This window comes from Bos taurus, unplaced genomic scaffold, assembly GCF_002263795.3.
Source record: "Bos taurus isolate L1 Dominette 01449 registration number 42190680 breed Hereford unplaced genomic scaffold, ARS-UCD2.0 Leftover_ScbfJmS_2281, whole genome shotgun sequence".
In the NCBI taxonomy this organism is placed as follows: Eukaryota; Metazoa; Chordata; class Mammalia; order Artiodactyla; family Bovidae; genus Bos; species Bos taurus.
Genome location: NW_020191356.1, coordinates 46,340 through 63,080, shown reverse-complemented (window position 1 = coordinate 63,080; position 16,741 = coordinate 46,340). Strand labels below are relative to the sequence as shown.

At 44.5% G+C, this 16,741-nt stretch overlaps 1 protein-coding gene and 1 long non-coding RNA gene across 2 annotated transcripts; one reads left to right on the top strand and one right to left on the bottom strand.

Annotated features, from left to right (window-relative positions):
- Positions 1-5,367: 5,367 nt before the first annotated feature.
- On the top strand, positions 5,368-12,151 carry LOC132344770 (uncharacterized). The gene is made up of 3 exons (XR_009493725.1): positions 5,368-5,763; positions 8,143-8,325; positions 11,373-12,151. It is a non-coding gene; the product is annotated as an uncharacterized lncRNA (long non-coding RNA).
- A 779-nt stretch (positions 12,152-12,930) lies between these two features.
- LOC790500 (melanoma-associated antigen B5-like) lies at positions 12,931-13,879 on the bottom strand. The gene is given in 2 exon segments (XM_024989139.2): positions 12,931-13,758; positions 13,761-13,879. Coding segments are annotated over 2 exon segments (705 nt in total). The 5' UTR covers positions 13,780-13,879; the 3' UTR covers positions 12,931-13,072.
- Between the last annotated feature and the right edge of the window lie 2,862 nt (positions 13,880-16,741).

Genomic DNA, 16,741 nt, shown 5'->3' with positions numbered 1-16,741 from the left:
TTAGTGTTTCTTTTTTTTCTCTCTCTTTCAATGATTTAAAAAGTTAACTCTAGTCTTTTCATGATAGCATGGTTTCTGAAGAAATGGTCGTGGTGGTTTAGTAGCTAAGTCATGTCTGACTCTTGTGACCCATGGACTGTAGCCTGCCAGGCTCCTCTGTCCATGGGATATTCCAAGCAAGAATACTGGAGTGGTTTGCCATTTCCTTCTCCAAGGGATCTTCCTTACCTAGGGATTAAACCCAGGTCTCCTGCATGGCAGGCAGTTTCTTTAGCAACTATGCTACCAGGGAAGCCCTTTCTGAAGAAAAACCTTAGGTAATTGTTATTCTTTTTCCTCTCTAGTTTTTTTTTTTTTTTTTTTCTCTACTATTTCTCAAGAATTCTCTTTTTCATGGTTTTCTGCAGTTTGGGTATGATATGCTTAGGTGTAGATTTTACTTTATTTTTTCTGTTTGTCCTGCTTCATGTTCTCTGAGTTTTCTAAATCTGTGGTTTACTGGCTCTCACTAATTTGGGAAAATTCTCAGTCATTATTAATTTATATATTCTGCTTCTTTCTCTATTGCTTCTTATATTATTCCCATTCTGCATTGTTTTTTAGTTGCTAAGTCTTTTCTGAGGCTTTTGTGATGCCATGCACTGTGGCCCACCAGGCTTCTCTAGTTGTATACATTCCTTGTTCCTTGTAATTCTTCCACAGTCCTTGATTACTGTTCTTTAAAATTATTATTTGGTTGACACTTCTGTGACTGCAAGCACTATAGCCCACCAGGTTCTTCTCTTCATGGGATTTCCCAGCCAAGAATACAGGAGTGAGTTGCCATTACCTTTTCCAGGGTATCTTCCCCACCCAGGGATCAAACCTGCGTCTCCTGCATTGGCAGGTGGATTTTTTACTGCTGAGCAACGAGGGATGGTATAAACTATGTGAATTATGGCTATTCTAAAATCCTAATCTTATATTGAAAATGGTATCCCATATCTGAGTGTGATTAATTTCTTTCATTGTTTCATCAGACTAGACATTCTTGCTTTTTAACATAGTTTACAATTTTTGGTTGAAGGCTGAACATAAGTTATTGGATAATATGAACTGATTTAACTGGGCTTTTAGCATGAGAGTTTATGTTTATCTCAATAACAGGTATGCTGTGTTTGTGTGTTTGTATGGGTGTGTGTGTTCACACTGTGTTCACTGTTTGCCGTTACTGTAGGTGCCTGACATTTCAATTTCTCTGTTGCTTTTCTTCAGTCACTAACTCGTGTCTGACTCTTAGCGATCCCATGGACTACAGCATGCCAGATTTCCCTGCCCTTCACTCTCTCTTAAAGTTTGCTCAGACTCACATCCATTCAGTTGGTGAAGCCATCCAACCATCCCATTCTCTGTCGCCCTGTTCTCCAGCGCTCAATCTTTCAGAGCATCAGGTGGACAGATTATTGGGGCTCAGCTTCAGCATGAGTCCTTCCATTGAATATTCAGGGTGATTTCCTTTAACATTGACTGGTTTGATGTCCTTGCTGTCCAAGGGACTTACAAAAGTCTTCTCCTGTACTAGAGTTTGAAAGCATTAATTCTTGGGCACTCAGTCTTCCTTATGGCCCAGCTCTTACATTTGTACATGACTACTTGGAAAAGTCATAGGTTAGACTATAGGTACCTTTTTTGACAAATTGATATTTCTGTTTTAAATATGCTGTCTAAGTTTCACATAGCTTTCCTTTGAAGGAGCCAGCATCTTTTAGTTTCATGCCTGAAGTCAGTATCCACAAAGATACTGGGGCCCAAGAAAATAAAGTCTGCCACTGTTTCCACTTTTCCACATCTACTTTACATGAGATGATAAGAACAGATGCCATGATCTTAGTTTTTTGGATGTTGACTGTGAAGCAGGCATTTTCAGTCTCTTCTTTCAAACTCATCAAAATGCTCTTTAGCTCCTCTTTGATTTCTTCCTTTAGAGAGGTATCATCTACATATCTGAGGTTGTTCATATTTCTTACAACAATGTTGATTCCAGCTTGTGATTTATTAGGCCAACATTTTGCATGATATAATCTGCATAGAAGTTGAATAAGCAGGGCGACAATATCCACCTTTCCCACTTGATATCCACCTTTCCCACTTTTGAACCAGACCACTGTTCCATGTGCTGTTCTGTTACTTCTTAAACTTCATACATGTTAATTTGGCAGCAGGTATGGTGCTCTAGTATTGCTGTCTCTTTTAGAATTTTCCACAGTTTGTTGTGATCCCCACAGTCAAAGGCTTTCAGTTCAGTCACTCAATTGTGTCCAACTCTTTGTGACCCCTTGGTATGAAGCACGCCAGGCTTCCGTGTCCTTTACCAACTCCTGGATCTTGCTCAAACTCATGTCCATCAAGTCAGTGATGCCATCCAACCATCTCATCCTCTGTCATCCTCTTCTCCTCGTGCCTTCAATCTTTCCCAGCATCAGGGTCTTTTCCAATGAGTCAGTTCTTCACATCAGGTGGCCAAAGTATTGGAGTTTTAGCTTCAGCATCAGTCCTTCCAATGAATATTCAGGACTGATTTCCTAAAAGGATGGACTGATTTTATGTCCTTACAGTTCAAGGGACTCTCAAGAGTCTTCTCCAGCACCACAGTTCAAAAGCATCAATTCATTGGTGCTCACCTTTCTTTATAGTCCAACTCACACATCCATATATGACTACTGGGAAAACCATAGCTTTGACTAGACGGACCACTGAAGGGAAAGTAATGTCTCTGCATTTTAATATGCTGTCTAGCTTGGTCATAGCTTTTCTTCCAAGGAGCAAGTGTCTTTTAATTTCATGGCTGCAGTCACCATGTCTAGTGATTTTGGAGCCCAAAAATATAAAGTCTCTTACTGTTTCCATAGGTTCCCCATCTATTTGCCATGAAGTGATGGGACCAGATGCCATGATCTTAGTTTTCTGAATGTTGAGTTTCAAGAAAACTTTTTCATTCTCCTCTTTCACTGTCATAAAGGGGCTCTTCAGTTCTTCTTCATATTCTGCCATAAGGGTAGTATCATCTGCGTATTTGAGGTTATTGATATTTCTCCCAGCAGTCTTGATTCCAGCTTGTGCTTCATCAAGGCTGGCATTTCACATGATGTAGTCTGCATATAAGTTAAATAAGCAGAGTGGCAATATACAGCCTTGACATACTGCTTTCCTGATTTGGAACAAGTTTGTTGTTCCATGTCCAGTTCTAACTGTTACTTCTTCACCTGTATACTGATTTCTCAGGAGGCATGTAAGGTCGTCTGGTATTCCCACCTCTTTAAGAATTTCCCACAGTTTGTTGTGATCCACACAGTCAAAGGCTTTGGTGTAGTCAATAAAGCAGAAGTAGATGTTTTTTTGATGATCCAATAGATGTTGGGAATTTGATGTCTGGTTCCTCTGCCTTTTCTAAATCCAGCTTGAACGTCTGAAAGTTCACGGTTCTTGTATTGTTGAAGCCTGGCTTGGAGATTGTTGAGGATCACTTTGCTAGCATGTGAGATGATCTTCCTTCAGCTCCAGGCCAAACGCCAGCTCCACGTGCTCAGAGGCTCTCCTGAGCATCTCGGGCAAGGGCTGCCTGTACTTCCTGCTTATGACCTTCAGCAGGGCATTCTGAGTGATGGTCTCCTTCTTGGTGTACTTGTCCAGCAGGAACTCCACCAGCATGCTAGCCTTCCTGGCCAGTGGATCTTTGTGAGTGCTCTGAGTGGCAGGGGCTTCCTGGGAGCCACCTGCATTTTCCTCCTCTGGGTCCTGGGCTCCTTCATCAGATCCTGCACAGGAAGACCCTGCACCAGCAGAGCTAGCAGCCATGGCTCCCTGAAGCTCCTGGTGATCGCCAGCAACAGGGGAGCTCGGGGGAGAACCCTGAGGGACAGACGAGGGGAAGGAAGGGCACTCTTTTCCTGGGGCTGCAGCAGCACTGATCTGGGCCTCCTGAGTGTCCCCCTGGACCTGGTGGCAATTCCCGTGGGCAAGGTACTTACTGTTGTGCCTCCGAGGCATAATGACACAGATCAGGAACAGCAGGTGAGAATGCTGGCAGGAAAGCAGGTAAGGATGGCACCTGGAGGAGGGATAAGGAGATATTGTGAGCACCTTCAGTGGGGAGAGTCCTCCCCGGCTTGAACCAAGGGGCCTTCTGAAGGGTCCTGGAGACCAGGGCTCTGGGACCTACAGGGCTCCTGTTTTCCTGGTGAGCCTGTCCCCTGAGACTGCTGAACCGGAAGTGAGAGTGAGCCCTGGAACTCAGCCAGACACCCCTGCCTTGGTGTTGGAGGGGGGCCAGTCGGAGCTGGTAGGGGAGGCAGTTTCTCTCAGTTCACATTCAGAGTCAGGATGAAAACTGGGGCAAGATCCCCATATTCAAACCCTCCCCCCACCCTCTTCCCTCTCGTGCTCTGAAGTTGACACTGACACTTTCCCTGTCACCCGGGAGGAGGAGAGGAGGGAGTGCTCAGCCCCGGACCCAGGGGTCGCGCGACCTGCTGTTCTGCTGCCTGCAGGCTGCCCCTTCAAAACTAAGCTCTAACTGCCCCTCTCAGACTGCAGCCCCCCTTCCCCGTGCTAGGCTTGGAGGAAGTGCTGGCCACAGGGGAGGGTCCTGAGTTGGCCATGTGATGCAGAGGATGGTCATTACCCTGACTCCTCCCGAGCCCTGACATCCTCCCTCTGTTGACCTGCTGCCAGCCCTTCAGAACGAGGTCCCCTCTTCCCCGAGTGTCCCGTGTCAGTGATGGCAGTCAGGGAGCCCCTCAGCCTTTAGAACTGCCCAGATGCTGACCGGTTGCTTTCTGGCCAAGTCACGCTGGGTAAGGGGTTAGGCGTGGCCACCAATCTGGGGTGTGGAGACACTCAGTCCCACCCGCGGGTCCCTCCTTCACTCCACAGAATCCCGGACTTCCCTCTACTGAACAGAGCCAGGGTCCAGCAACACCGCACCCAGATCCACCACCCCTGGACCCAGGTTATGTCCCGAGAACCCACGTGTATAGCCGATGGACATTGGACCTAAGAATCAGGTCTGAGCCTCTGGGCGTAGAGCAGGTGCGGGGTTGCCGGGGGGCTGTGAAGTCCCCTCTTTTTGGATGGAAAAGGTGTTGGGAGTGCCAGGGCATATCTTTGTACCTATCCAGTGCACTTGTAACTCATGTCACCGCCGACTTGGACCCCTGATGAGACCTCGGACTCCTCCCTCTGGTCACAGCTACAGCAGCTCTCAAAGACAGCAGCCCTCTCAAAGATGGCATGGCACCCCAGCATGGGTAGGGGGCTGTCACTTCCTATCATGCGCATCTGGGCTCCAGGAAGACAGCAGGGGCGGGGCCTGGGTGGGCAGGATTCTGGGGGAGTTTCCGGCAAGAGGGGGGATGTGGTCCCTTCTTCGACTCATAGTGGGTCCTGGGATGTCCCTGCTGATCTCAGTCAACTGGCCTCACTCCTTGCCTCTCACTTCTCTCAGTAAACCAAGCAGGAAGAATTTGGGAGCCCGAGCCTGACAGCCTTCCTGGAGCTGCTGAGGCAGACAGTGAGGGCACTCTGGGGCTCCTTGTGTGCTGAGTGATTCTCTGTGTTCTCTGTCCCTGCCTTCCTCCGACTGTAATGCTGTATTACTTCCCGTTTGCTGACCTGAGGGCAAGACCTCACCTGGAAGATGTCAGATCCACAGACGCTGGGTGAGAAGTGCACCGGCATCTCATCTGGACGATTCTGCCTAAGGCTTCCTGGAAATGGCTGCTGCAGGTAAGATAAGCGAGAGGGAAGGATGGGTGAATGCTTTCTGTGGTGTGGAACCCCTCACATCTCACTCAGGATCTTCATATTGACTGCAGGCGGAGCCTAGAAACCCTTCCCTTTCTGGTATAAAACGACCCCTGTCCCCAACCATGCCCCACACAATCCCAGCAGAGAACGTGAAGGGGCTCCTTAGCCTGACTATTCTCACTGCGGGCTCTTAGTCGACTGCAGGGGCATTGCTCGAAAGTTCTGAGATGAATTTCTGTCCTTTTGTACAATTACTGTGATACAGGCTTTTCTCTTTTAGTGCATGTGTGACAGTCTCTTAAGCTCATCATTTACAAGGGCCAGTTGTCATCCACTAACAAAGTTTGTGCTGGTTATTGCATGACCTCTGGGCCATACTGCCATGTCCATCCCAAACGTTGGTGCCCCATGATCCTGGCATGGGGCTCTGAGATGCTGCCTCAGGTTCCTTCAGTGAAGCAGTGGAGGTTCATGGTCCCACGGCCCAGTGGAAGAATCAACCGCTCCAGTTTAAAGCCTTTTCCAGCTGATCCTGTTGTCTGTTTCCTTTGTGGCCTGCACACCTGTGTCAGCCTCAGAGTACTCCCCGACCTGGGCACTCGTTGGGTCAAGTTCAAAGGAGACTTATTGTTCCTCAGGGATTATTTAGTTTTGTGTTCTTGCTTTTGTTAGTAGTTGTCTTTATTCCTTGTATAATTTTCCATGGTTTGTTCTGGGTACAGGAAACAGCTGCCCACGTGTGACTCAGCTACTCTGGATGTGGTACTAAATCTGTAAAGGATTTAAGGAAATCAACAGTCTTACAATATGTCCTCAGGAATACACAAAAGATACTCTTCTGTTTGAGACTTCTTTTTCCTGAGGCACTCAGGAAATTCTTCTTGTTGCCTTCGTGTAGACTGCATACATTTTTCTAAGGTTTCTTTGTAACTACATTTTTCGTATTGTTGCTTTCACTTATGGTGTGTTTTCTATTATATGGTTTGAGTATTGTCGATTCTTCCAGACCATTCTCTTGATTTTGCTGTGTTGGTCATTTTATGCCAGATTTCTGAAGTTAGTTATATGTGTCAATGTTTTCTGTGCCTGTTTCCTAAGAATTTAATTTGAGGATCACATTCTTACTGTGATACTTTGTTTTTCATTATTGCTGACTTTTATTCATTTTGCATTGGTGCATGTAACTCCGTACTGGCTATGTGTTCTTATCCATATTTTTTCTAGTTTTTAAATTAGTAGACTTTTAAAAGTTGTTTTAATCGACAGATCCTTGCTTTATAATGTTGTGTTGTTTCTGCTATACAACAGGATGAATCAGCTCTCCTATACATATTCCTCCTGCCTGATGAGACTTCCTCCCACCCCCTCATCTCACCCCTCTAGGCTGTCACACAGCACCAGGCTGAGCTCCCTGTACTATATAGCAATTTCCCGCCAGCTATCTTTTGTACACATGGGACTCTATATTTGTCAGTGGCACGCTCTCAATTCGTCCTACACACGCCTTCCCTTGCTGTGTCCACAGGTCCATTCTCCACATCTGTGTCACTATTCCTGCCCTTCAAATAGGTTCGTGAGTACCATTCCTACTTTCCATGTATATGCGTTAATGTACGTTACTTTTCTGTTTCTAAATTACTTCGCTCTGTAAACAGGGTCTAGGTGCATCCACCTCACTACAAGTGACGTAAATTAGTTCCTTTTTATGGCTAATATTCCATTGTATGTGGCTACCACAACTTCGTTATCCAGTCATCGGTCAGTTGAAGTCTGCTTTGCTTCCACGTCCTGTCTATTGTAAGCAGTGCTGCAGTGAACACTGGATACAGGTGTCTTTTCAACTATTCTTTTCTCAGTGTATATGCCCAGTATTTCTATTGCTGGGTCATATGGTAGTTTTAATTCTAGTTTTAAAGGAATCTCCCCAGTGTTCGCCACAGTGGCTATATCAATTTCCATTCCCACCTTTTCTCTAAACTCTCCCCAGCATTTACTGCTTGTACAATTTTTGATGATGGCCATTCTGACCTGTATGAGGTGACACCTCATTGTAATTTTGATGTGCATTTCTCTCATGATGAGTGATGTAGCTCCTCTTTTCATGTGTTTATGAGTTTGTTGCCCCTCTGTATTTCTTTTTTAAAAGAACAGATTTAGGATTGGAGGAAATTCAGCAGATAGAACAGAGAGGTCCCATACAGCCACTCTCTTCCTCCACTTGGTATCTTCTATTATTAACATCTTGTATTGGTTCAATGGATACAAGTTCATTTTTTACAGTTGATCAACTAATGTCAACATGTTATTATTAACTATTGTCCATTGTTTACAATACCTTTTAGTTTTTGTGTTTTACAGTTCTTTAGTGTTTGACAGATGCATGATAGTATCAACTCAGCTCTTTGTGAATGCCCTGTGGATCTCCCATGCTCCATCTGTTCATCCCTCAAAACCTCACTTGGAACCCCTGACAACTACTGAACGTTTTACTCTTTCTAAAGATTTGCATTTTCCAGACTGTAACACTGATGGACTCATACAGTATGTAGGCTTTTTGTACTGGCTCCTTCTGCTAATCAATATACTTTGAATTGTCTCTATAACTTGTTACGGTTTGAAATGTTTTCTTCCAGGACTGAATAGCATTCCATGTACCTTACCATAGTTTGTTTATCCACTCGTGTACTGAAGGTCATCTTTGGTGATTTCAGGTTTTGGCAGCTATGACTTATTCTGCTATTAAAATTTGGTTGAAGGTTTTTGGATGGGCTTAAGGTTTCGGCTCTTTTGAGTAAATACCTTAACGCTCATTTGCTAGATCATATGATAAGACTATATTTAGCTTAAAAGAATTTGCCAGACAGTTTCGAAAGTATCAGTGTCACTGCATTCCCTTTAGCAATGAATTCATTTTCAGGTAGTTTGCCTGTTTCCTCTTCATTTATTTGGACTTCTGTGTTTCTGGTTTGTTCCTTCATTTGTGTAGTATTTCTTTTCCTTTTTCATTATTATTATTATTATTGTTTTAATTATCATGATTGAGGTCTCCTTTTCCAGGCTTCAAGGTTGAATTCTTTCTTCCTTTTTGTTTCTGCCCTCTAAGGTTGTTCCAGTGGTTTGTGTAAGCTTCTTATAGAATGAGATTTGCGCTGAGCTTTTGTTTGTTTGTTTGCTTTTTCCTCTGATGGGCAAGGCTGAGTAAGGTGGTATTTCTGTCTGCCGATGATCGGGTTTGTATTTTTGTTGTCTTTGTGGTTTAGATGAGGCGTCCTGCACAGGGTGCTATCAGTGGTTTGGTGATGCCGGGTCTTGTATTCCTGTGGTTTCCTTTGTGTCAGTTCTCACTATTTGATATCCTAGGGTTAGTTCTCTGCTAGTCTAGGATCTTGGAGCCAGTGGATCCACTCTAAAGGCTCAGGGCTTGACCTTATGTTTTGCGTGGGTCTATACATTCTTTTCTGCTGGTCATGTACTCCTGTCCACTCTCAGCTGGTACTCTGCATGCACTTCTGTGTCTGAAGGTGTATTCCTGATGTATCCGTGGAGAGAGATGTATTCCATGTCCACCAACTCCTCTTGCCATCTTGTTCCTCCTGGGGAAGATTCGTGAGAGTCCCTTGGACTGCAAGGAGATCTAACCAGTCATTTCTAAAGCATATCACTCCTGAATATTCATTGGAAGGACTGATGCTGAAGCTGAAACGCCAGTATTTTGGCGACCTGATGTGAAGAACTGACTCATTGGAAAAGACACCGATGCTGGGAAAGATTGAAGGCAGGAAGAGAAGGGGGCGACAGAGGATGAAATGGTTGGCATCACCTACTCAATGGACATGAGTTTGAGCAAGCTCTGGGAATAGGTGATGCACAGGGAAGCCTGGCGTGCTGCAGACCATGGGGTTGCAAAGAGTCAGACAGGACCGAGAGACTGAACAGAACAGATGAGTCATCAAAATATTCTTGTCATTCCTATATTTTCTGGATGAGTTGAAGCCTTCCCTTGCTGCAAGGCTGATTCCCTTACGGTGGCAAAGAAAGTGTGAGAAAATGTGTTCTCTCCTTGGTTTATCAAGTGTGATCCAGGCATACATTTCCCTGGGCAAATTATACGAGCTTTAACCAAAACCTTGCAGGCTTCTTGAAATTATCATTATCCTTATGAGCCACCAACTTCAGGGAGGATTGACAGAAACAATACAAAAACTGGACTCTGGCAATATAAGAATTAGGAACATGGGGCTTAATGAATTACAAATATGATAATTTTCCTGATTTTTTGAGAGATTACTGTCTTTTAAAAATCTTTCATTTTCTAGATATAAGGAAATTTTTTAACACAGCAATTTGATAAATTGTACCTTTGTCATTAGAATTGAAACATTAATTTTTCTCTCCCTACCATATCACTCCAGAAATTAGAAATTCTCAGTGTTCTTCTTTTCTTAGGAAAATTGTTATTTTTCAAAAGTTCAGTGAGAATCTGTTCTTGTAGCGGGACACAAGTGGAAACATTGATTACACTGCCGAGACTTTGACTGGAATGTCATATTTGACAGACACAGGTAGACTTGGATATGACCAGATAACTTGAGGAAACTAAGGTTAACCATAGGGAGCCATAAAAACCCTTTGGAAAAACAGCCTGGGACCTTGCTGACAGAATTCCCATCAGCCTTACCAGGTGAGTAATGAAGATCACTTCTGGCAGGCACAGGAACTTTAGGATGTTTTAGGGACTTCAGGAAGAGAGGAATTCATCCAGATCTCTAGGTTTGACAACAAGTCTTTGCTGTGGCTTCCTAGCCTCAAGAGGCTATTAAAATTTCCTTCTGGAGACTCCTTATGAACCATTCCAGCAAAGCAGATTTAAAAGCGCCTATTGGCAAATTGTTATTCTTACTGTACTTAGATAAATAATCAGGCCAAGTTTATTGAATTTAGACTTCCTTTGCAAACAAATTAGGTCTTAGTTTTCCTGTCTTCAGTAGAAATGAGGGAGATGATAGACAGAAAAAATTGGTTCGATAGAAAGTGTACTACACATGTGTGGGTATTAGGTTCTAGTGGTATTACATTTCCTTGAAGTTTTATTATTTACCTGCAAACTGGGTTGGATCCTGAATTTTTCTAGTGTCCACCCGTATCTAGCTGCAACTTTCTTACTAAAATTCCCAATTTCTCCCATCCTTTTGATGTGTCTGTGGGAAGACGGTAAGCTCCAAGCGATACACCTCTGCCATCTTGATCCACTCACTCTCCCATTCTTTTGACTTGAATCACTGAGAACTAACATTGCCATTTTCCTGAAGTCCTGCAACGTGAAGCTAGATGACTTGATGCAAAGATCAGAGAAATTGTCACAACACCTTATGTTCAAATAGACTTCATGCCTGTTGCTGTACGAGCCACTCAGAAAGTTAACCTGATCACCCAGAGATATTGCTAACTGTGATAGAGACATTTCAAACTGCAATAGTTGCTTTGATCCTGACACCTAGAAAACTTCTTGACGGACTACCCCCTGGGCTCAGAAACTGGTTTATAACCAGCTCCAATCATTACTGTCTGCTTTTCTTTTGTTTCCTTAGAAATGCCTCTTATTAATAACTACCTGATACCGCTTGCACCCTAGCCCTAGCTTTGGGAGCCCACCTGCATCACCACCTATTGAAATGAGATACCACTCTTTAAATGAACTGACCTGTTCTCAGAATTATGCAACTGCTGCCATGAAATGGAGGACTCCACTAATCCATTCTCTCTCTCCACAGTGACCAGATCAGCTTTTACCATGTGAGACTTGCAGGCAAGTTTCAGAGGAGGGACCTGTCAAGGTTTAGGGCACTCTGCCCCCAATATACCACAGTGGCATATTGATTATTTTGAATTCAAGTTACTTAAGAAACAGCCAACAGAGGAGGGACATTCCGCTGCCCCCTGATATCTGCCTCCCTGAGAGCAGGAAATACATCTCATATGAAGGATGTACTGCCTGCATCTGGAGACAGAGGGAAACCCTTCTAACCAGAAATAGGCAGTTCAAGCAGAGAAGCCTGTATACACACACCTTGTTAAGTCTTTCATTTACTACCCTGGGTACAGATTCAGTTTAGATTCCTTACTAGTTGAGTACCTAAAACCTAAGTTGATTTGTCCTGTCGATTCCTCACAAATTGTTTTGTTGTCTACAAAATAAAGAAGCTGCCTGCTTTGCCCACTTCTTAGGTCCCATTTCTATGACACTTCTTGTGCGCGTGAATTGCAGTTTGTCTCTTTTTCTCCTGTTACCCTGTCTTGTGTCAAGTTTACTAGTAGTCTAACCACAAGAATTCAAAAGGGGTAAAGGGAGGAATGTCCTTCCCTAAACACCTCAAGGGAGTTCACCCTTACATCTCAGAAACTCCCTGGAGACAATGTGTGTAGAATACCAGTCTGTGCACTGGAATCTCCTACATTGAGATTTCTGTCTGTTAGGGGCCAAATTGTGTCCCCTCCACAAATGCATATTGAAGGCATAACTCGGAGTACTTCAGAATGCAACTGTAGTTAGAAATAAGGTCTTTAAAGCGACAGTTGAGTTGAAATGAAGTCATTAGGATGGGCCATAACTCAGTGTGACTATAAGAAATTGAGACACAAAAGGAGGCACCAGGGATATATGCACTGAAAAGGAATGCCAAGTGAAGAGGGTGGCCACCTGGCAGCCAAGGGGAGAGGCCTCAGGGTAAACCAGCCCTCATCTTGGACTTGCAGCCTCTAGAATGCTGAGAAAATAAATTTCCGTTATTTCAGCCACCCATTCTGTGGGGTTTTGTTGTGGAAAGCCTAACAAATCAGTACGTTACTCCAGGTAGAGATTTCTTCCTGGATAGTCTTTTTACTTTCCTGCCATTCCTAAAGGCTATCTCAAGATCTTGCTTATGTGATTGCAGCTCCTTGTTTCTAAAGTTGATGGGCATAGGGGAGGTCTTGATCTTAGCCTCACCAGAACTAGCATATAGCCTTTCAAAGAGCAGATGCTCAAAAAATAAATGAAGACAGTAAGAGGTCTAACTTGTTAAGATTTAATACCTCCTGCATCTTTCAAGAAGCATATCGAGGTATAAATTATTTAATTTTACAAAACAGAAGACAGAAAAGATGGAGAACAATCAAGGTTGATCATGTTTTGAAATTTTTTTCATTTTATTTTTTCATTCCATTGTCCCAGCAGTATTATTGTGGGATTGCTTCCCATTTCGGCAAAAGTCCCTATTTTGATGTCAAATTTTCTTATCTGGATGATTTTTTAAAAGTCTTGGTCTTCAGTAGGGGTGGGAGAAGCTGCTGGACGTGGCCGTGGAACATGCCTGGTGGTGCCAGGCCTGGCTGGAACTGTGGCTCGAGCTCTCTCCTCATCTTGCAAAGCTTCTTCATATTGTGATGAGAAGGCACTGGGGACCGTATCATTGACTTTTGCCAAAAATTCCAAGACTTTCATTTTGCTGGTTTCAGCATGGGCTCGTGGGCCCCACAGGAACTCGTAACGTGGAGGATCGCTGTTGGCAACCTGGCGGTACTCCAGGTACTTCATCGTCACAAAGTCTTTGGTGATGAGCTTCCTGGGCTCTCCGTAGATGAAGTGTTTTCTCCCAGCATATACTCGCATCATATTCAAGAATTTCCAGATATCTTCCTCAGCGGCACAGTTGCCCTTCACGAAGATCACACCCAGAACTGTCATCAGGAGACCGGTCTTAGGTAAGCCCCTACCATCCCACACTCTCCCATTGTTGGGCAGGTTCAGTTTGCTGACAAGGTCATAGGAGTGGATGGTTGAATCAACTTCCTTCAAGTCAACTGCAAAGACAGCCTCGATGTGTTCAGAGGCTCTCTTGAGAATCTCGGCAAATCGGTTATGGTATCTTGGGTGGATAATCTTCAGCATGTTTTCCTTCATGATGGGCTGCTTCATTTTATATTTATGCAGAAGAACTGTTCCAACAAACTTGTCATGCTGTTCAGAGTATCACTGTAGGTGTTCTCGGTAGAAGATGAGACATCGGAGGAACCTGAATCTTCCTCATCTTGACTGGTATCTTCTTCATCAGATTTTGTGTCAGAAGTAGTTGAAAGAAAAAGTGCTGGTAGTAGATGGGGCTTCCGAAGACCCCTGGGAAGTGCTATTTGACCCAGTAGCTGATGAGCTCTGTGAATTATCTTCTAAAAGAGAAGAGGTAGAGGGAAGCTCTTCCATTACTGCAGCGGGCTGAACTCCCTTTTGACTCTGGGGCTCATATCGGGCCTGGTGGCATTTCTCACGGATGCAGAGCTTATGATTCTGACCCCGAGGCATGATGACTGCGCTGGGGGACAATGATTAGAAGTGTGAGTAGGAGGGCAAGTGATAAGGGCACACAGGAAGACGAAGGTTGAGTGTGCAGCCGCAGCAGGGAAATACCACCTTGGTTATCAGGAAGGCTACATTTGTGGTTTTCTTGAGGGCACTGTTCTGAAAACCCCCAGGGTTCCTATTCTCCTAATCAGCTGTCCTTTGGGAAACATATTGAAGGAAATTAAAGTGATCTTTAGGCTTCATCCTGCTACCCCTGCCTCAGGCACGCTGGGGTGACAGAAAGGGCTGGTAGCCTCCTACACAGAGGCATCTGTTATTTCGCATTCAAGACCACCACCCAACTAGTGGCCAGTCATAGGACCCATTCCCTCTGCTGTTCTCTAGTTGGCATCACAAAGCTCCCTGGGATTTCTGAGAAATGAAGAGGTCCTCAGCTTATCACCCCAGTCAGTAGTTATCACCCAGTACTGAGTGCTCAGGGGGAAGTTTTCTGTCCTGGCCTCTGGAGTCCTCAACATGAATTAAGAGTACTTCCTTTGGTTCCCCATAGGGCCTGGTGTCCCCACCCCTTTCTTGGAATAGTATCTGCACCTTCATACTAAGGGTTTCATTTCCTACACACCTGATATAAATAAATGTTGGTGGAACTTCAGCTTGATAGCTCTGCCCTGGTTCTTCAAGGGCTACAAGGAACAGGGCTGGATTCATGATCACTTCTTTTATTGGTAGATGATCCCTCAGTCCTTGCTTTGACCTCTGTTGTGGCCTGAAAGTCTACCCTCCCTTCCCCTTGGGTCCACCCCGTCTACTACTATACTTTCTTATAGTAGGGCAAGCATCTCCATGAGACCCCTAGGAAAAAGTAAGCTTCTCCTCATCCGTCCATACCTGTCCTTGGTCTTCTGAGGCACAGAGGATGAGATGAATCATATGGTTATGGGGTGTGTGGTTCCCTTCGTCTTCAGGGTATTCAGTTGGTTTCTGGAACACCTGGAAATAATCTCACTGCTGGCCCTAGGCTATACCCCTTGGACCATGTCCCAACCCCACTTGTGACTTCATAGAAGGAAATGGGCATGTCATGTCAACAATGAGCAGGTATCCCAGGGATGCCAGGAAGGGCAGGGTTCTGTGCAGTTTCCTCAGAGTTCTGAGGTCAGAGGGTTTCATAAGTCTAAAGCTTGACTCCTGGCAGGGTGTGGGGCTCCTTTCTCTGTTTACGTAAGGGAGCTCTCTCAGACTAAGGTCCTCACTCCCTGTGGTGCCAGAGAGGGAAAATCTGGGAATGCCACACGAGGCTACTCCTACCTGTGCCTTCAGGGACGACATCAGGATTCAGGCTTCTTGGGGCCCTCTGTGTTCAGTGTATGGGTATGCCCTCACTCAGATGCCTCACCTTGACTCCTGGGGGACTCTGGATTTCCTCTTTCTTTCAACCTAAGGTGACCCATGTAGACCAAAGACCATGTCCTTGCAAGCCCTGAAAAGAAGTGAGGGAATGCGCAGCCTGGCAGCCCTGTCTTGGCCTTCTGAGAGCAGACACAGGCCAGTCTCTCTGTGACTTCAGTTCCTCATTCATCTGTCTTTACCTTGACTCCTGTGTCTTCTATGAAAGACTTCTTGGGAAATGCCACGTCTTTGAAAAGTCTTAGTCTGCCTGCAACACATCTCACAGAGAATGGGTAGAGTCCCAGGAGTGATGGGGAAGCTGCAGTCCGGGAGGGGCCCCAGCATAGGTGGTGTGCTATCAGAGAAAACACGCTGATCTCTTCCTTCTCTTCACTGACCAGACACAGCCTCTTGTAGAACCTTCACTCTAACAGGTTTACTCTCTGAAAGAAAGGGGCTGAATTAAATGATTTTCTGCATCCCTGATCTATTGCGGTTTACTGACATTTCCTTTGTAGATAAATTGTCACTGAATGCTGTCTCCTTCCTTATACATACTTCACTTTTATTTTCATTTTTTGTTACTTACTTCTGGGGCCTTTTATTCCAAAACCGTGTTTGGGGTATGAAATTCTGCTATTTAACATGTGAAATACCTTTTGGACTAATGTTCAGAAAGAGGAAGTGACCCAAGATTGGCCTCATCCTGGACGAGTGGCACAGTATGGGCTCTGGAGGAATTCAGTGCTGGGGTTCAGTCCAGCTCCTATCATTTATGAGCTTTGAATTTGAGCTTCTTTATTCCAGCTTCTTTATCTGCAAATTGTGTTTGAAAGCATCTATAGTGTAGGACCACAGACATGTGTGATGTATGTAAATCACCTGGCACAGTATGAGACAAGCTTTGGTACTTTGAATGAATGGTAGTTATTACAAAGGTGATTTTGACCCCGAATGATAACAGACTTCCATCACATAATTTTATTTCCAGGCTAGATAATATGCAACTCCAAACAATAATCAAATCCACATCAGCACTAATGCTCCCAAGCAAGTAAAACTAAGCAGTATTTCCCTATTTGAGCACCTGTTTTAATATGAGTTTGGGGTTGTCTTCTCCACATGGATGTAAGGACAAGTTCATTTGTCTCAAGGACCAGCAACTTCCCTCTCAGGTGCTTGTTTTTGTCCAAACCACCCCTAATTTAATCCCACTGACAGTAAAAATTGAGC